At 37.1% G+C, this 21,390-nt stretch overlaps 2 protein-coding genes across 2 annotated transcripts; both read left to right on the plus strand.

The window, feature by feature from the left end:
- The first annotated feature begins 5,401 nt into the window (after positions 1-5,401).
- On the plus strand, positions 5,402-7,693 carry LOC139741274 (uncharacterized). Its single transcript, XM_071651870.1, has 4 exons — positions 5,402-5,429; positions 5,915-6,093; positions 6,574-6,639; positions 7,513-7,693. The coding sequence occupies exons 2-4, from the start codon at positions 5,949-5,951 to the stop codon at positions 7,536-7,538; spliced, it is 237 nt and encodes a 78-aa protein (XP_071507971.1). The 5' UTR covers positions 5,402-5,429; positions 5,915-5,948; the 3' UTR covers positions 7,539-7,693.
- Positions 7,694-11,012: 3,319 nt separating this feature from the next.
- On the plus strand, positions 11,013-13,051 carry LOC139741286 (uncharacterized). Its single transcript, XM_071651879.1, has 3 exons — positions 11,013-11,159; positions 11,663-11,728; positions 12,883-13,051. The coding sequence occupies exons 1-3, from the start codon at positions 11,015-11,017 to the stop codon at positions 12,906-12,908; spliced, it is 237 nt and encodes a 78-aa protein (XP_071507980.1). The 5' UTR covers positions 11,013-11,014; the 3' UTR covers positions 12,909-13,051.
- Positions 13,052-21,390: the final 8,339 nt, after the last annotated feature.

Consider the following 21,390-nt stretch of genomic DNA (forward strand, 5'->3'; position numbering starts at 1 on the left):
AGTACAAGTGTATACATATCATGAAATTATATTGTCTAAACTTTTACAAAAGGTTCATGTAATATACGAAATAAATTATATACATCATGATCAACATATGTACAATAATCAGGAGGAACGATGCGTATACATGTATACTTCGCGAGCTTTCAGAAAATAACTTCAATTTTGGAAAATAGCGATCCACTAAAAAGCTAAGCTTGTAGGACGTGGATAGCTAAATAATTCATGAGTAAGCAATATATTATTCAAGTTTGTTTTATTATTTTCTTACAGCACTTGTATTGAATGTAGATTACTTAAGTCACTTGTAAAAATATAGCTATTTTGAGATACGCTGGTTTCGGCAATAATAGGAAATAAGAATAGAGTATCAATGCTAATGCCCAGACGGTGTTCATTGAACTGGTGTACCGGGAAAAATATGAGAAGGACGACACACTCGTACAGACATTCAGTTACCCACACACATATACGACGCGAGAAAGTATCGAGAAGATAGAAGACGGTGACAATACAAGTCTACGAGGAACAAAAGACAGGAAAGGAAGAGGAAAGAAGAAAAAAGAGAGAAGAGAGGTCTGCATACAGAACACGCCAAGTGCTGCGACATCAGGACAGGTGAAACCTCAACGTTGATATTAGGACAAACGAACTGCCATATGCACACAGCAAATACATACGTATTTATAAACAAACACCAACAAACACTCAAACAAATCATCATAATGCCTATAAACCACCTCAACACTTTTTTCCTTGATATTTATTGATTTCATTCAAATTATTCATAAATTAATTCATTCTGGGTGTAACATGAACAAAAACGGTACAAACGCAATTCAAAACACAAACAAATCCATTTGCCAATTTATACTACAAAAAGTCTCACTTCAACCTAGATAAATCGGTTTTAAATCAACCCTACTAACAATTTCTTTACGAGAAAGTTTTGACATGTACCAAACCTATATCCCTTGAATATATTGGATCATGTAACTCCTTCTCACATAAAACAAAAAAAAACAAATAAATAATACAAATCTAGAATGAAGTCACTCATAAAATAAAAAAACCGACCAACCCTTCCCCTCCCAACCGAAACAAATCTACATCTATCCTAAAAATCAAATCCTACCAATATCTGTCATACCATTTATAACTATCCTTCTTTTTATAATCAAATCCCCATCCCACCAACCCCCGATTAACCATAACCTAAATCATCTCACACGCACATTCACCAACCCACTGATACACAAACCCACACACACCCGAACCGATACCATCTTCCTTCCTGATGAAACGACTTCCCAATGTTAATACGCAAGACATACATGGACCGTATGCATAAAAGTAGCATCCGCCCGCACGCAAGCACCACTCCGAATTCAAATACAAATCCGTCAAACAAACTCATCAAACTGAAAGCTGCTGATAAAATCAATATAACGTTTATGCTAGCAACAGCTTACCCCTCCCCACGCGCAGCCAAGACACATAATAAACATATTCTTCCATAATATACAATAACACACACACACACACACACACACACACACACACACACGAACGGACACTCAATTATCATGCGCGCGCACATACACACTTCTTTGAAACCTCACCGTGACTTTTTACATGGCTTGTTGCATGGATGTAGCCATGTAAGTTAAGATTTGGTATTTCAATGACTATGTCAAGAATGATAATACCCAAAAAAAAATGTGCTTCGAGGGCGGGCGACAATTTTTTCCGTCATCCCTCATTACAAATTGTCGCCAGACGACAATTTGTGAGGGGGTGACAATTCAAGCCGCCAATTCCGTCACAAATTGTCGCCTGTTTCAGGGGGCGACAATTTTTGACGGGGCGACAGACGTTGTTTTGACGAATTTAACGAATGGCAGATTTTATTTTGAAAATTCATATCATCTTCAAAAGAAAATCTGTCATTGACTTGACAAAGCTCTACGGGCGAAAATTCCTTAAGACAACGTCTTTAACTGAGTTTTTTTTTTTTTTTTGCATTGCTACTATTGTGAACCAATGTCTTCTTAAACTCTGAGCAGACAAAATTTTCTGTTATGTGTGTATATATATATATATATATATATATATATATATATGTATATAAGATAGAATTAAAAACTTTTTTCCTGAAGAGTACGAATAAACTGAAATCAAAATTGAATTGCTGAAGAGGATGACAGGAATATTAGTTGATATTCAGCTTTTAATAGACATGATAGAGTGATAATAGTGTAATGCTATTCTCTTTTCTATGTGACAGACTTTTCGATGCACTGAATATAGAAAGTTTCATCAAAATAACGCATACATTAACAAAGTTATAAAATACTATATTTTCACACATTTTCAGGAAAGAGTGATATTTTTCAGTCAAAGCCATTCATGCACATCCGGAAAGGTGATCGTAACGTCACTCCCAAATCCCCCTTTGACCTGAGCATAAATCTTTACTTAGGGTTCCTTTATCCGACATGAATACTATAATGAAAAGTTATTTGCATCAAATTATTATTGTCTGTCAAAAAACTGTGGGGAAAATGCTGTTTAGAGAAGAAGTGGGTTAATTTTTCTATATTATCATTCATACAAAACCTGGTTCTTGTAATATTTCTGCGAACAAACAAATGGAAGAGTTCTTATGATTTTGAAAACACGTGTAGCTTTGAAATATCTTACCTTTTTCCCTAGCCTTTAACCATTCTCTTCATTCAATTTTACCTTACGTATTAATATCTACTTGAACATTGAGTGATGTTGAATTATTGTGCCACTGTATAACTGGTGAACATTTTGAAGAAATAATGAAGTGTGTGTGAGGTTTTTGGTTTTTCTAACCAGTACTTACCATAAAAAGACAGAATGTAGTCCATGTTTGAGCTCTACACATACATATTTCTTATACATATTTAGGTAAAATATCTTATGATTATGCAAATCAGATCAACTTCCAATGACAACTGCATAAGTACCATGTCTGACATCACTCCCGTACCATAACATGTCTTTCGATAAAAAAAAAATAATAAATGAGAAATTATACTTTCTCCTCCGTTAAAAGATGTTAATGTCGGAGTGAGGCGCCATATTTGATATGAATAAATATTTATGAAATTAGTTGGTTCCTGAATTAAGGTCTTTACTCCAAGCTCTGTATGCAGGAATACTTCATAAATCATTCTAATGCCATTTATTAATGTGCACATAATGCATTACCTGATGGTACCGGCAGAAAGTCATTTAAGAGTTACAAAATTTAATCTCGTAGAGGGGGTTAGCATTGACCTAGGCGTATTTGTACATGCAGTACATGTATTTTGTCATGTTTTCAGCTGGGCAATCAATTGTGCACTGTCATCAAGAGACAGGTCTTTGGTTCTTTCGGTTCTTTGGCTATAAAGAGAAGAGAGCTTATTTGTCTAGGTAGAACGCAACGGCAGATGTTTGCCTGAAAGTCAAATGCATGTTTATCTTTTTTTTTAATACCCGGATTTTCAGTATACTTGTAATGAACTGTAGGTACCTAATGATAGACGTGTTTCAAGTCACGATGGTTCCTTATATAAAATGCAAACACACATCTCATTTAGAAGGAGATTGTAGAGATGTAGGAAAAAATGGAACTTATCTCTATTCTTATTAAAGATAAAGCTAACTAAATTCCTTTCGGTATATTATTTTCGGTACATGACTCTGCGTGCGCGCGCGCGCACGCGTGTGTGTGTGTGTGTGTGGGAGGGGGTTGTGGCCTTCGAAACATCTTGAGATGAAACACTATTGGCTAATTATTTTCCCTTTTACAATAGCGAAACGAGACTTTAACATGAGTTGCATCGTGTAAAATTACGTCTTGCTTTCATTTAATGACAATACATAGGGAAGGGAGAAGAGAAAAAAAAGAACGTGTTAATGCGCATTGTCCATAGCACGTTCACTGTGCTTTAACATTTAATTAAGTACGTAGGCCTACGAAGATATGACCTACACATTCTGCCAAAGTTGAACATGTAGATTATGGAAAGAAAAAAACGTTTTGAGAAATCTTTATCACTCTTCCACACCAGATGATCACAGATGAACCTATCGTGTTTGTCCTTAGACGAATGTATATGCTGTTGATTCAAGCTTTATCCGATACGCTTGTGACACAAATTCATTTTGCAAAAACTTATACATGAAAAGTGTATAAGTGTGACAGGGCTTTATGAATATAACATCACACTACAGAAAACTTACACAACTTGTAATGTGCTGAATGCCTTGAATTTCCATTTCAATGAATATCAATAATGCTTTATGTAAAATATTAAGAATGGCAACATGTTTTGGTATTTGATTATAAATGTGGTGGAAGTATTATCGGTAAACAAGAAGTTCAAACAGTAACATCATAACGCATTTAATAACTACACAAAAATCTGGTGTACGTTTACTACCAAAGCCAGTGTTAAAGAATCCCCCCTCTCCCACAAAAAAAAAAGAGGGAGAAACAATGACGATGGTGAATGAATTTAGCCCTTGGAATCTCATTCTAAAACTGCTAATCGCTGGTGCATATGTACACACAATTCTGGCATGTCATCGTGATGGTCTTAAAACTATTACAAGAACGTTAAACCATTCCACATGGCAAACTGTTGTATGCCGAAACACATATTTTTCTTATGACTTTCGGGTGGAAAAAACAATGAGACATCTACCAAACGAAGGAGACAAATCGATCGAGAAAAACAAAAATGAGAAACCTTCTTTTCTGACTCTCACATTTACAAACTGCATGTAACGTATCTACTGTATTGACAATATTATAAGTTCAAGTGTATAAAGCAGAACAATATCTTGGCGCTTTAAGTTGGACTATATCAAATTAAAACTAGTATAGCATAATGGCACAGTCAAGACAGAGAGCATGCGACACGGGGAACAAGGCCAATGAACTTCACTATACTACCAACGATGATTACTGATCGAGGAATCTATCAAAATCTCAAGACATATGTTAAATAAAAATTAATAAAATCAATCATAGAGCCCAACATGAAAAGAGGCCGCATGACAGGTTAGTGAAGTAAAGAATATCAAAGTCACATCAAAGAAGTATATAGATCAGCGCATGTCTGTCATCGCGATCGCATAAAATGATGTGTCACAAGGAAACAACGATTAAACGGGGCGCCATATGTGTGCCTGAAGCGAAATGTGTTTGCCGAATCTTCACTCCAGTTCAACTGACAAAAAAAGAAAAGGTTCGATGCTACGTCACAAATCAATGCAAAGTCAATGAACGCGCTACATTAAATCACAGGAAAAACGTTGGAGGATTTTTTCTATAAATATGACGGTCCTGAGACGCTGTAATTCACACATCCGAAGAAGGAAGACCTTGAAGACTCCGCAGCCAGGTGAGTATATCCACTTTTCTAGTTTTTTAAAATTTTCCAGACTGTCTGGTATTGTATGAACATCATATCTTTTGGCGCACAGCAAACTGCGGTATCACTGTTGTCATTCCGCTTTGCAACCTCCCTATCCTATCAAAGTTATCATTGTACCAAAATGACTTCAAAATCTCAAACACATCAGACTTAAGCCAATTGTATCTCCTTGTCATACACGTAATGCCAAACGCGTAAGATCTTAATAGTGTTTGATGGTATATACCAATAGAGAATAAATCTCCAACAATGTTTCAGTTCTGCCAGAATCCGGCCGATATTTTTTTTTTCTTTTAATGAAAACTTTTCATTTGGGAAGCGGATATAACATAGATCTGTGTTGATTATAAAACGACTATGCAACAATTATACCCGGTAATTGATCTTTTTTACAATACCGTACGGCACTGTACCTCCTCCGCCTCTCCATAAACAAATCGTTTCCTTTTCAGATATCAACAGGCATCATCAAATCCCAAACCCAAAATGGCCAAGGCTCTGTTCTTTGTTCTCGCCGCTCTCCTCTTCGTCGCCGCCCTCGCCGAGGTCGAGATGGACGAGCAGGCTGAGCTCCTCGACTACTTCATGGCCGAGAAGAGGGGAATGGGAAGGAACATGAAGAAATACAAGTGTAAGTCAAGGAAATCAAACGCATTTCAGCGATGGTTTTCCTCTGTTTAAAAGGGAAAATCTCTTTCCTGAATGTTTGAGTATATGCTACTTCATGAAGAAATGCATATGCACATCTTCCTTTGCGATGAGAACACACATGATATCTATCTTATCACATTTTGTTCGATAAAGTCTTTTCGCTGTGACAATTAAGTGAGACGTATTGACGAATTATTTCGTCTGTGTTTGTTCTACTGTCCAATATCTGGCAAGCACTATAATAATGTTTGTGGCGGCCATTTCAAATATCCATTTTTTTGCCTCTCCAGCAAAATCAGCATATTTCTCTAGAGATTATTTCAACGTTCTACGTTTTGAAATTATGGCCACGAGGGGAATGAGATATCTGCTTACATAATTCGTAATCGAGAGTAGAGATGTAATGCCTAGTGTCGATGTCGACAGTAACGACAGATAATTCCATTTTGAAAAATTTCAGACTGCCAACAATTCAACCAGGACTGCTGGTGCAGCCGAAGAAGTGGTCAAGTCGTCTTCTGCAACGGTTAGTTCGAACATCAATTTTCTCTTTATTTCTGTCTTTCTACGCTTCTCTTGTTCCATTCTCTCTGGCTCAATCGTCGATAAGGTCCCGACGATGAAACCCCACGCAGGGGCAATTAATGTTCTGTATCATTGTCTGTTCTTGAAGTCATTTACGATGACTTCTTGATATTAAAAACCTCTTCCGTCATTAGATGATGTCAGTTTCTAATATTTCTGGTCTAATCAAAATAACTGCATTTATAACTCCGCTTAAGACACTTTGTACACTTCATTAATCTACTTGATCTTCATGTGAATTTGTAATTCAATTACTAGTTACCCATCCAGGGGTCAATGAGTAAAATATCAAAACAATATATCACTCTAACAACGAGACCCAGTCTTGAAAGAGGGAGCGTCATTGATGTTCTCTCGTAACAATCTGTGCAATTTACTTCTTCCTAAGAAAGTAGAGAATTTGTTTTGGGGAAAGTGTGCACATGTAGTTACAGCGGTTTTCTGTTTTTACTGTTACTCTTGAGCAATGAAAACGTCTGCTCCATCTATATTTGTACGAGCACCAAGTTCATAACTCGCCTCATTGGAGGCCAATGAATTATGAATCGGACCAAGCGAGAAATAAAGAGAGATCGTACTATATGAGGCATTGGGTATTTGTTCAAACATCATCGTATCACTGCCATGAATTGGTTACAGCTACCCGGCAAGAAGTAGGTGACACGGGTTCAAATCCTAGGGTAGTTCCTTCTTTTCCACTTTGTGTCGATAGTGCTATGCAGATTGGCAGATTGAGCTTACGATCTGGATAATGGAGAGCAACTTTAAAATAGAAAACCCCTGTTTATTCATCTTTTCCTTCTTACCAACACAGGAGCTGGCAGCGGAGACAACATCTAAGGTGCTTGATAGAAGAGAATGAAGGCACCTCGTGGACTATACCGACACCTCCCGCTGACCTGATGTGCGCGCAATTACCAAGTTATCCCTTCCTTTGAGTTTTATGATTTGATTTCCATGGAAAAATTGAAGCAATAAAGAAGTGTGCAAAGAAACTGGAAGCTCTTCGTGTGTTTTGTTATTCGTTGTCAAATCTCGGGCCGTAATTTGTAAGAAGTTTTGAGAAAGTGACTCTGGAGAAATTAGTTATAGCGACAGTTACGATGTGTGTATTTGCATGAGTGTGTTTCCATTCAACTGAATCACTCGGTATCTATTTTTTTTTTCTCTCAATTTCAAACAAAATAACCTTTCAAACTTAATAAGTTTAGTTAAGAGTGTATGTTATGTGTGCGTGAGAGAGTGTGTGTTAAACGGCTTGGCTTCATCATCTTATTGCCAAATGTTACTTTTAATGATTAGACTTAAACAAAACAGTAAAAGTGTCATTAAAATTTTTATCAAGTACAAGTTACAAAATTTGAAATGTGAGAATAAAGATACAATTCAACAAGACTATGATGTCACCCTTCAAAACTCCTACGTAAGATGATTGTACAATGATCCGCTTTGTGTCAACATCACAATTCAGCAATATAACCTGGCTCTGTTCCCTTATTCAAAGGTTAACTTTAGTCAAATGACATCAGGACTTTCTTTTTGGTATTAAACAGCGCGGAATGACTGGGCAGAAAACTCATGCAAAAATCACCCACCTTTGTGTAACGGGTTGACTAACTAAGCTACGATATATCGGCCACCCTGACAACCTGACCACCTCGTGCTGCTTCTTTTTGATGAAGTATGGTGTAATCATTGGACCGCGTTGAGTGACCGCCTGCCTTTCTACCCTTATTTTATTATCAATCTCCATTTCCTTACCACACACTACATGACGAACCATAATATTTTCTTTTCTAAAATTCTTAACTTTGATCTCATTTAGAATATTCGTCTCCTTATACGGTACAGTCCTATCTCAAGTCTCTGTTTTAAGTTTAAATGTGGCGACATTGCAATGTACATTTATATCATATACATATACACACATACATATACATATATATATATATGTGTGTGTGTGTGTGTGTGTAATACAAATATTAGGGTTTTTTAAAGCATTAGAATCATAACTTTCATTAACGGGAACTTTCTTTTCCATTCCATTGTTGGAAACACTGTATTCAAGATTTTCTAACAAACCAGTATTTTCACCAAATATCGACGACACAGCATGCAGTCATGACGATGAAAGGACAATGGAACATTAATGATTCACACAGTCTATGATTAAAAAAAAAACACGAATTCATTAATCTATAAATTATTTATCGTCATGCAAATAGGCATCACAGCTCGTTCGTACATTGCCAGAGAGAACTTGGACATTTCACTATATATATATAATTGGAAGCTCATGTCTAACAAAGAAATATCATGACATTCATTTTCGAAAGTGCGTTCTCCATTGATATGATGAATCGGGTTTCAGTGTCTCAAAGTGTACTGGCCGTCAAACGAACACGAAGCATACCATTCTTTACGAAGTCCGTGTTCACAAAAATATTTCTCAACCATCTTTCTCTTAATGGTTCGAGCCATCCGATCCAATTGTTCGACCATCTGTCAAAGAAATCACATTAATGTGTTTAAAAAGTCGAAGGTGTCTTCTCCAAACGAAGAGACAAGATGACCATCTTAAACTGACCAACATGATTATGATATGAATATAAAATTCGTCATCAGGTAACACTAGTAATAGCAGTGATGTGTTTTATTTACAAGAGCTAGTCTCTTTGTTGCCGTGCTCGCCCAGACGGCCCTGCATGCTATCATTATTACCCTAGCATTGTCGGGTACCGATTTCAATCCTGTGTCAAGAGGGACATTGTAAGCAGACGCTCTTCAAGGATGAAGAAGGGTACGAACCCATGACCATCTGTTCGAAAATCCAGAACCTCATCCATTTATGCCACTGACTGATATTTTTAGACTGAAGAAAATGTGATATTCGACTTTAAGTCATGATGAACAAGGTGTTAGAAATAAACAAACAAATACGCCTTGATGATTAAATAATAACAGGTGGACCTAGTGAGAAAATCGGCATGATCCGACACTGTTAGCTTCCTCAACTATACCGTGACAGCTTGACTTCAAAAAAAAAAAAACACGTCACTCCCTACGTGACCCAATTTCCTCTTTCTGCCTTTAAGATGTCAGGAAGTAGATGAGGTCAGTGCACTTTGATTACCTCCCTCACACCCATTCCTGTGAAACACCATTGCCATCTAATACAGTGCTGTTATTAGTGATGGCGAAGGACTTAATGTGTCTTCCAATAGTTCATGCTCTGATAGCTTCAAACACGGATAGGTGGTGTGAGAACAATTTTCTTATAAATATGGCAGAGGTCTGGGCAAACATCGTACATCGAGTTCCCAGAAGACTTCATACAACGACCTCAGTCTCCCACCGGTAAGTGCTGATCCTTTCTTACCTTTTCCAGATTCTTAACATTTCACCTTATTACCACAGTTCTTTTTCTGTTTGCAGACGTTTTCAGATAGCGAAACAGGATTTTCTTGAGAAAATTAACTCTAGCGATATTCAATGAATAAGTCTTCTTGCTTATTCATTCATCTCATTTTTACAGCAGGACAATTTTAATGAATATGATAAAGGAAACCAAACAATTGCATGAGTACTTCCACACACCAATATTATAACGGTAAGAAAAGAGCACAGAAAAAAGTACCAAATACATGTAATGTTAAAAGAGATAAAGTAAACCCTGTCGATTTTTTTTTTGAAATACAGATAATATCAATTGGAATGAGTGGAATTTAAGTTCCGAAAGTCTCTTCCTTTCAATTTTTGTTACATTTTTTGCCAAGAAGCCCATTAGAGAAAAAAAAATACTCCGTGAAAGCATGATATCAAGCTGTCGTTGATTGCTTCATTCTCTTTGATTTATGTTGTGATCTCACATTAAATTATTGAAAGCGGCATTGCTTTTCATAATGCCACTAAATGTACAGGGGAAAGTTGAGTATACCCTTCTCGGAAGAACGGATCAAGGTTTTACTCAGTAAATTCTTTACCATGATTATCTATAGGAAGTGTGAAACAGAGTTAGCAGGGCGCCATAATAGAAACACATTCCTTTATGTTGCCGAGCCGTGCGCAAGAGTTTCTTCCTTTTAAACAAGATAACACTATAATATTTTCACAATTTGTGCCCTCATCTGTCGTTGAGTTAAGCAATTACCTTCCAATTGGCATTTCAAACTACTCAAAATGGACACAATGTATTTATATTTTCCTTGCCTCCATCTGCACCTCGCGCCCCGGGATGCGAACAATATGGAATCTTACCACAACTTGGGTTTTGTATAATAATTATGTTCACCCCGCAGAGAACATAACAACACAAAATGGCCAAGGCTCTGTTCTTCGTTCTTGCCGCTCTCCTCTTTGTCGCCGCCCTCGCCGAGGTCGAGATGGACGAGCAGGCCGAACTCATCGACTACTTCATGGCCGAGAAGAGGGGAATGGGAAGGAACATGAAGAAATACAAGTGTAAGTAGAGTGGGTCTCTCCACCAATCTCATTTATCGCGGATGCTCATATAGCTAAAACCATAATGAAAATATCCTGAGGAAAATTGGTGAAGGAAACGGTTGAAAAAGGTAGAAATAAATGTTAGTAAGCATGAATATTCCACGTGTTTACTACATCACTGTCTAATAGCACGAAATATGTATGTATATGTATACATATATATATATATATATATATATATATATATATAGTGTATATGATTATAGTATATGTGTGTACAATTATATATATATATATATATATATATATATATATATATATAATTATAAATGATTAAACATATGTGATGGAGAAATGGAAGTATATACAATTTGTATTTATGTTCATATCAAAATTGCAGTTATAGTTATCACGACACCGAGAAAACAACTATATAAACCTTTGCATGCTTGTTAAAATATCGTTTGTTTGTAGTACCCATGTAGTCTTTTAAACGTGTGCATCTCTTCTCCCATTTGCAGACTGCCAACAGTGGGACCAAAACTGCTGGTGCAGCAGGAGGAGCGGAAAGGTCGTCTTCTGTAACGGTCAGTTCATACATATTTGTTTTTTTCATGTTGAATTCATAAATTGTCGTCTTTTTGCCTTCGTGATACATAGGCCTAATGTAATTTGAACCTCCAAATTGTGACTCGTAGAATAAAAATTTCTCTTACGAACTTATTTTGATAAACGTTTTGTTCCGTTTCTTTGCTTGCTTGCCTGCTTGGCGAGAGTGTTCTGTGCAGGGAGGTAAAGGGTCTCTCTCACCTCCCTGCTCTGAGTGTATATCATGTTACCGCTACGTTTTTCAGATTCAGAATATTCACCATGCATAAACGCCAAATTTGTTGAGTAAAATGGTAACACCAAAGTTACACCAAAATTACGCCAAAACGGTCCGCAGTTACACTGGAACGGGCTTGCCCTCCAAAAACAGTTATCACTGGGATTCCATTCCTGACCCTTATGTTCTCTAAGCAATGAAAGAGTACGTTATAAACTTGTTAGAATAAAAACTCAATACAAGTACCCCAACACTATAGACCTGGAGATAAGTTAGGAAATTGTTTGATTCTATTTCGTTGAAATTCTTTATTCTACTTTTGTTTAGTGTAGTACATACTTGAATGATATTATTGAATGCGTCAATGAGGATGTTCCGTTTAGTGTCTGTTGTGAAGTATGAAATATATGATAATGTTAATGAGTCCTGAGATAAAAATCTAGCGTTGAAATAAGAGTAATTAATATCGTGACTGCACAACAACAGTTTACAAGATCAATAAGAATGAAATGGATGCAATTTCATATTGAACCATCCATTCAGTTATGATTTTTTTTCAGAAGAATGACGATTCCAACGTCTTCCTTTTCCACTAAAAGAAAGTAGGATAACAGCGTTCAAGAATTATGTGTAACTCGCTCCTAAAACGATGTTATGTCGTGGTACAAAAGGTAATACAGATGATATTTCCGTAATTCTAAATAGTGGCTAACGCATGGGTAGCTGCAACATCAACGTCAATTCTACTTACTCTTCACCTGCAATAGTGATTGTAATATTTCCAGTTGAGGATATAATTGACTTTTCAAAACATACGTTGAAGAGAGATCTAACCAGGGAATTTGTAATGTTATCAAAAACTCACTGCAGTTTGGAACAATGTTATTATTGTATATTTATGTCTGATCATAACAGGAGCCGCCAGTGGTGATGACATGTAAACTGCCCCGCTCACCTTACCTTACCGGATCCTTTGTCCTCCAACTGCCCTGACCCTGTCAATACGCACCTAATGAGCCTGCAGGTGGAATAGGTAGCAACACAGACTGTGACGTTATTTATGTGTTATCCATGGATACGTTGAATAAAGAGATAGCTATTTAGTCAAGTCAGTATCCACTGTTTCAATGATTACGTCTGATATAGAGAATCTTTTATAGGTGTGGAAGTTGTTGAAGTTGTGTTTTAAAAATGTAAGTAAAAGAAGGGGGAAAAGATTCAACTTCAGAGATTCAGGTGTCTGCATTTGGGCGTGAGTGTGATCGTAAAGTATTGAAGTACTTCGGTGAAACCAAAGGCTACCCGGTCTTCATAGAATGCTAATTTCACCGATCACTTTCCATGCAAAATGAATGCCGCTGCCAGCTATCGCAACGCCTCGTTTACACTGTTGTCAGTGTGCCAAAAGTCTACCATTAGTCCAGCGAATTAAAACAGTAGGGTGATATGTTACCACGGCTAATTGATACTCCTCAGGAATCATGAATTGTTCAGCACAAATACAATTGTTCTTATCAAGTTATTACCAAGCTAGTTGTCCAGTATTCCCATGAAAATCAAAACATGAACACAGCTCTGTTGTGGTATATTCACATGATCTTTGTGTGATTGCGTTATCTGATTTTTTTTTTTGTAATCACTTCGAACGTGCCCTGTATGTCTGTATGCTCATGTGTGTGAGGTGTGTGTGTGCTGTGTGTGTGTGTGTGTATGTGTGTGCGTGCGTACGTGTGCGTGTGTGCGTAAGTTAGGGACATTCAAATATGAACACACATCCCTTATTTTGTTCTTTATTGTTTTATGTCTGGATATATGTGTTTTAGCATACACATACGTCTCAGTTTCTATGTGTGTGAAAATTCAATTCAATTCAATAATTCAATCTATTTATTTTCATTTTTTTCGAGCAAAACATAACACAGAATGAATCAAGAACAATTTTAACATTAGCATACATTCAACTGTGCAAAGGATAAATAGCAAAGTTAACAAATAAAGATAAATATGCATACCGGCAAAATACAAAGTTATGTTTAGAGAAAAAAAAAGAATTGAGAAGTCCACGTGCCTATGATATTTGTTTGTTCGTGTTGTAAGTGTGTGTGTGTGTTATCGTGAAAATTAATCAAGCCTGTATTCTATGTTTACACAATTTGTATTCAACAAGGTGACGGGTTGGTACAGTAATTGGCTATGGTTAAATATCTTTGAAAGAAATGCAGTGTTTAAAGTTAATGGCAAAAGCAATAACCCCCACAGAAAAAAGAAAAGAAAAATACACAAACAGATTAATTTCATTTCATTTTCATTTCATTTATTTCCATATCCAAATAATACAAAATAATTGCAAAGTAGGATTAACGATTTGTGCAAGAAGATGGGAGTGTCATAAAGAAAATACAAACAATAGTGTAACAAAAGTATACACACCTGCAACTACGAGCATATGCTATGAACCTACGTGATATACAAATAATTTCATCTTTATGAAATCACTTGAGTTGGAATAGCACTAGCTATAAATGAGGGAGGGGAGGAGGTATCGAAAGACAGCAGACATTCACCTTTTAAAGTCTCATTGCATCTTCTTTGTAAGCAGAAATAAAGACACGTTTTGATTTTACTACCATGGGCGATGTTTCTCATCTGCAGTAGATGCCATTCCACAACATTGACAGTGTTCCAGGTCACCAGATAAACATCTTCACCTGTATGGAATTTTCGCTGATTCTGTGGAGCCAAGATTCGCGAAATTAATATTCTTGCGAGTTGACTGCACTATGCAACGAATATCAGGGGCAATGCGCGAAAATTTCATAAAGCAAAAAAAAAAAAAAATGCCGTCGGCTCCAATTCGCGAAAATTTGGTTTTGCAGTAAGTGGGTGAGATAGCCTCTGTAATATAGATCTTGATCTTGATTTGTAATTCAAGATATTTGTTGAAGAGTTACTAGTAGATAGTACAAGAGCAACGTGACTGACATTACTAAAGGCCCCCTCACACCTGAGCGAATTGCCTGAAATATGACTTGCGATGGCTGGCGAAAGGCATTTTTGGAAAAATCGTTTTCAATGGTAATTGATAGTAAGTCATAGTTACCCTTCGTGTTTAGGTTCGTACACCTTCTGAACTAACAGTTGCGATTATTCAAATTCGCACGGGATTTTTGAACATGTTTAAAATTTCCCGACGAATTGAAAAATCGTCTGTCATTCGCATCTCTTATTTAGTCTGCGGTAGTCGTTCGTTTATCGTTCGTGTGCTATTGTCACGCATAGTCCCTCATCGCGCTTTTGCCAAGGTGGACCGATCTCGAAAGAACTCTAAACGAAGCAACACGATGACTAAATATGACTTGCGCATAGAAACGATGATTGATATGACAAACGTATTTTCGCTTGCCATCTTCTATGCGAAGGGAAACTAAGATTGACTTTTACTAAATTTGAAAGGCGATGCATACACGAAGGCAAGTCTAAGAGATACTATGACAAACTATGGATTGCGAAGTGATACGAATACGAGCGAATGACCTGACGAAAAAATTGGTAAATGCTGAGCTGCTCTATGTGACCAGCCACTCACCACGCAACTCATATATTTTTATAAACATTCCACCTGAAAGTTTCAAAGTATATTCAGAAAAATGGAAGATGCAGCCCGCCTCAGAGTCCAGTATTTACTGGCAATGGCTCAGAATGATATTATACATCAGCAGCTGAACCTACACCAGTTCATCAGAGGCCGATTCAGATGGAGACGAGGCTTCAGACGACGTCGTAACTGGAGAAGGACGTGGCTGAACCCAGCCAGAAGAAGGGCTTTTGGAATCTACGACCAGCTGTTGGTTGAGCTCCAAAGAGAAGACCCTTCGACTTTCAAGAAATATCTCTGCATGCCCCCTGAACTCTACGATGAAATCCTGGAGAGGGTCCGAGGAAGAATCAGGAGGCAGTACACCTGGTACAGGGAGCCGCTGGAAGAAGGTCTCAAGTTGGCAGCTACTCTCCGTCATCTTGTGTCTGGCACCAAGTACTCAAACATGCAGTATGGGTGGAGGGTGCCTGAAAACGCCCTATCTGTAGTGGCCAGGGAAGTGTGTCAGGCCATATGTGACGAGTATGCAGATGAAGTCATGACAGCCCCTTCAACCCCTGATGGATGGAAACAACTTGCTGGTGGATTCTACAAGCGGTGGAATTTTCCCCACTGTGTGGCAGCTATTGATGGCAAGCATGTGGCCATCAGAAAGCCTCCTCTGTCCGGCTCGCTATGCTGCAACTACAAGGGCTTTTTAGTATAATCCTGTTGGCTATAGTGGACAGTGACTACAAATTTATCTGGTGCGATGTTGGTGGTAGGTATGATACAATAGGGGAACGGGGGTAGGTCGAGTCAATTTAGGGGTACGTCAGATTTGTTATCACCTCACCTCCATTGTTACTGTTTCAATATTTATTTTTTGCTAAAATGAAAGCAATTGGGGCAATTCATTTCAGTTTTTGCTTGATACCCTTTTTCTTCCTAAAAAACGTGCTTTAAGAATAATCAACAATATTGGATATTTATTTCACACAAATGATCTTTTGTGTAGAAGCAAAAATCTGAAACTGATTGATTGATTATTATTATTATTATCATTATTATTATTATTATTATTATTATTATTATTATCATTATCTTATTTGGCAGAAAACATGCAATACATAATCAATTACAAAGCTCAAAACAATCAATCAATACAATAACACAAAAATGCCTAAACACTGAATGCACCTGACAGGGCTGCCAGGCGTTGGGCAAGTTAACTAAAGTAACTGTAGTCCGCGGACCGCCCTAACCTATATCCCTTCCAGGTGCATACAGCGTTACAGATTTATGTGCCACTGATTATCATAAAATATTCATAACTGTACTTTTTAAAATCTCTTGCAAAAAATACAAACTATGTAAAAATTTGTTTCATTATAATGTTGGTATTTTTATGTATAAATTTTCAATTGATGAGCTTTCTGACATTTTTGCACTTATGTTCATAAGAAATAACTCTTTTCATATCTACCCAACTCGTCATCGTGATGACTATCACCTTCCACGTACTCGCACAATTTTTGCGAAAAAAAACATGAATGTTTACAGTGCCAAAAATACTGGAATCTTCCGGCTGATTTTACTGTTTATCTTTGACGTCCTTTAAATGTAAATGTTGCGTAGATGATTTCTCTGGCCGCACTGAAATCTGGACTGACCTGGTCGCTTTTATACTCCCCGAGGAGCGCACGCACACGTACGAGAACGCCTGATCTATATTCTTTTGTCTTCGTTTCCGATCGCACGCCATATCAAACCATTGCTCATTGTTCGTTCGTGTTATCGGGTCATATCAACCCTTCGCTCGCCTTCGGCCGCAATTTACTCAAAGAAGTGAACCGAAAATCGCTATCCTTCGCATGTCATATTTATCCTTCGCTTACCGTTCGTTAATCATATTTGACTTTAGTTTATAATCGGATGATTTGAAGGCAATTTTATTTGAAATCGTTGAATTCGCGCGCATTTCGTGCGTTTTTCCCATTCGTCCCCCTTCGTCCCCCTACATTCGCTCAGGTGTGAGGGGGCTTTAACAAAGCGAACCTAAGAAAGAATGTGCATCCTTTACGTTTAAGGCAATCTATATGTTTTATCTTCTCCTTCTAACGAACTCACGAAGTGGTAGGGGAGACAATATAATAAGATGCTTGGTAGAGAGATACAGAAGTATTTTATGGGGTACCATCGATTCATGCTGATGTACTGTAAAGAAATCCCCTCCTTTCAGATTTATGATTCAAATTTCCATAGACAAATGATGCAATAAGAAGTATGCCAAGAAGGAGCAAGCTCTATAATAATCATGTGTGATTATCATGTTCTGTAGCAAACGTGCACCATGCATAATTCTAAGAAGTATGTAAATAAGTTAATGATCATTTTTAAGTGAAGTTGTGGTTGTTCGACAAGTGAGTCTACATGGGATGAGCCATGGGGTAACTCGCTACTTTAATTTTAGACAACACAATCGTAAAAACAACACTGATGCGAATTGTAATCATAAATTAAAAGGAGAAATGCTATACTATAAAAATCAACAATTTTTCATGCCAAATTTTACAGTAGAAGAAGTGACATTCTAAAAGGAAGATATGACTAAACACTACGAAAAATGTTCTTTTCTCTGGCTTCTTATTATTACGATGCAAAACTTTTTACTTTGGGCCCAAAGAAACATGACATCAATGTGTACAATCTGAAAGACTCTATTTTTCTGAAAATATCATTCACTAAAAATGTTGCACACCTTTTGTTCAGGTAAGGAACACGTTTTCCCCGAGCAGGGAAGCGGACGAGATTATCTAATTTCTACAAAACTGGAAGTCCTGTCTTCTGATTGGCTGAATGCACCCAGTTGAGGTGTTTCGAAAAGATTACACAAGTGGCGCGTGACTTTCACCAGGCCAGTTGACAAAATATGATCAGCTCTACATTCTTTGACAAATCAAGGGTCCTCATAGCCAAATTGCAAAGCTTGCCTTCCAATCACAGTCTTACTAATTTTACACAGCAATTTTGCATTTGGTTTATAAAAAGTGCGTTTTTGATCGTATTAAGATATATCAAGTATCAAAAAGCATGATACTCGGCTTCAATTTCATGCCAAGATTATCAAGGCTCAAAATCAAAAAATGCAAAATACCCAACCGCAGCGAAGGTTGAAAACAATATCATGCCACCTTTATTGCCGGAAGTTTCACCCATTTCTTAAAATGTTTCATGAACAATAGGACATTGAAGACAGACTGCTCCCCTTTACATTTCTACTAGAATCAGAATAATGGATAAAAATTCAAATCATTTTTTTTCCTTTTATAGCAGCAGTGTTACCTTTCTTGAATATGTCCTTGCAAAATATGGGGAGCATTTATTTAACAAACATTTCTAAATTAGATGTCCTTAGGTGGCTATGTTACTCAAATAACCCCTTGTGCTTTTATAACGGTTGATTCAGTCTAATTCCCTCTCGTCGTGGTAATGTTAAACAAACAATCTAAAAGAAACTCGACAAACTATGAAAAGCTTTCATAACACTAAGTTTCCCTATATCTTTATCACTGCACGCAAACAAGTGCCTTTGAGCTTTGAAACATATGAGCAACTGCTATTCAGGGCTGACATAGCAGCGCTAATTTATACTCTTCTTTCTTTCGTCTAGAATTTTCTACACCCTCGTTATGCGTTGACTCTCTGTGAAATAAAAGTATACGGGAAAATACTCGGAGCACATTTTCTGGTAAACAAGACTCTCTTGTAGCAACGTATCCCATAATATGGCAAATAATGACATTGAATATCTTTTGCGAAAAATAAGGATAAGGATTCATATGAACGTTACAGATGGCTCGTTAACTTCTTGTGCTACCATCTACCTAATAAGCAGACACGATAATATAGCGTTTCAAAAATGAAACAGCCACGGCACAAAAAGTCACATCGAATGTATTAATACAAATTTTGCAACCTCAGTGATAACAATCAAAATTCTTACTACTCAACTATTTGCCTTATTATCTATTCATCTTTTTTCAGCCTCCTTTTTTATTGCGTTGGATCATGGCATCATTCAAAAACGTCCTTACAAACATTGCTGACAATGGTGTCAAATAGAATTAGGATGAAGTAAGCTATTTAAAAAAAATAAACAGACTTGAAAATCAACTTTCGATGACATTTCTTGTTTCTCATTAAGGACAAACCGGACACATCTTACAATCTTCTTCACAAATGTTCTTGTATTACACAAACTCAGCAAGATATGTTACTCTTTATCACGTTAATGGTGAGCAGTAAACAACTGCTCTTGAAGGTATATTTTCGTCAAATTTCCTCATACCTTTACTTCACGCTAATAAGAGAGTATGACTGTGGAGAAAATTTGATCAGGAAAGTCTACTCACCTTTGCGTAACTGTTGACCAAATGAGCTACCGAAAATCGGTCATCTATGACCACCTGACCACCTCACGCTGTTTTCTTTGATCGAAGATGCCGTTGTCGGTGAACCATTCTGACCACCAGCCGACCTCCCTTCATTTCACTATCAAACTTCATTTCCTTATTCTCTTGCACACTTAAAGAGCGAGTGTTGTATCTTCTTAAAGCTTTGTAACTTCTGCCGATAGAATTTTGGCATTTGATGTCATACAAACAATTTGTCCTGTTTCTACTTAATGGAAAATGTACACGATATCCTCTGCAGTATTATGGAATAGCGGAAATATAAATGTTTATTTCCAAGGTATATATTTTCATTGATTCTTTCCTTTTCCAGTCTTTGAGTCTTTTAACAACAGATCTTTGATTTCTTTCAAGGGAACATTTCACAGAAACATCGAAGTACAGACAGCCTTGCCGATGACAACATTTATTAGGCCTAGAACTCATGTTAAATTCCTTTATAACATATCAAATGTATTATAATTGCAGAGATTGAAACAATGATAATAACAGGCTCGTTTCTTCCCTCACGTCTTTAAGTGATAATGAAGATATTAAAGTCAGATTGCCTTCGGCGTCATTCTGCAGAAAAAAAAATGGGCATCCACCAAGGATGTTAATGCACCAGTTTACAACATCTTCATGGCAGTAGGAGTATATTTCTTATAAACATCTCCTTCATTTATTTCCTACCCCGACAATGTGTATGTTTGAAGAGGGACAGACGAACAATTTGACAAACTCTAGGAGATGACGATTATTACACAGTCATCATATCAAGTATCAAATCACACTACTAGGCGACTTTTCAAGATTCAAGCCAGCCATACAAAACACATATAAAACATTTAATAAAGCGAAAGAATGGTCACGAAAACAGAATGGTGCACTTTAAATGCAGCGAACCTCAAGGCGTTAAAGAGAAAGAAAAGCAACTTGACGATTAAACAATAACAGGTGGGCCTGGTGAGAATCGGTAGTTTCCTCAATCTGTTAGCTTCGTCAACCATACAATGACAGCTTGACCTGGTAGGACACCCCATACATGACCCGATTTTTCGTCTTTACCATCAAATTGCAAAGAAATAGATGAGGTGAGCACACTCTGATTAACCGCTACAGGACCACTTCGTTAAAACACCATTGACGTCTAATACTGTGCAATTACCAGTGATGACGATCAGACTTAAAAGTATCTTCAGAAGATCCATGCTCTAATAGCTTCAAACACTGCACGATGATGTGAGGAAGATTTTCTTATAAATACAGCAGAGGACGTTGCAGATATTGTACATCGAGCTTCCAGAAGATAGATCATCCTACAAGCACTCTCAGTCTCCAACCGGTAAGTGTCGAACTTTTCTTATTAATCCTCTTCCTAACTGGTAACAG

This window comes from Diadema antillarum, unplaced genomic scaffold, assembly GCF_040938485.1.
Source record: "Diadema antillarum isolate AM-2024a unplaced genomic scaffold, OU_Dant_1.0 scf00000031, whole genome shotgun sequence".
Lineage (NCBI taxonomy): Eukaryota > Metazoa > Echinodermata > Echinoidea > Diadematoida > Diadematidae > Diadema > Diadema antillarum.

Bases quoted from the DNA above. Each gene is read 5' to 3' on its own strand.
- LOC139741274 (XM_071651870.1), top strand. From the start codon at position 5,949: ATGGCCAAGGCTCTGTTCTTTGTTCTCGCCGCTCTCCTCTTCGTCGCC. The intron at 6,094-6,573 runs GTAAGTCAAGGA...GAAAAATTTCAG, and splicing joins GAACATGAAGAAATACAAGT to ACTGCCAACAATTCAACCAG. The intron at 6,640-7,512 runs GTTAGTTCGAAC...TTACCAACACAG, and splicing joins TCAAGTCGTCTTCTGCAACG to GAGCTGGCAGCGGAGACAAC.
- LOC139741286 (XM_071651879.1), top strand. From the start codon at position 11,015: ATGGCCAAGGCTCTGTTCTTCGTTCTTGCCGCTCTCCTCTTTGTCGCC. The intron at 11,160-11,662 runs GTAAGTAGAGTG...TCCCATTTGCAG, and splicing joins GAACATGAAGAAATACAAGT to ACTGCCAACAGTGGGACCAA. The intron at 11,729-12,882 runs GTCAGTTCATAC...TGATCATAACAG, and splicing joins AAAGGTCGTCTTCTGTAACG to GAGCCGCCAGTGGTGATGAC.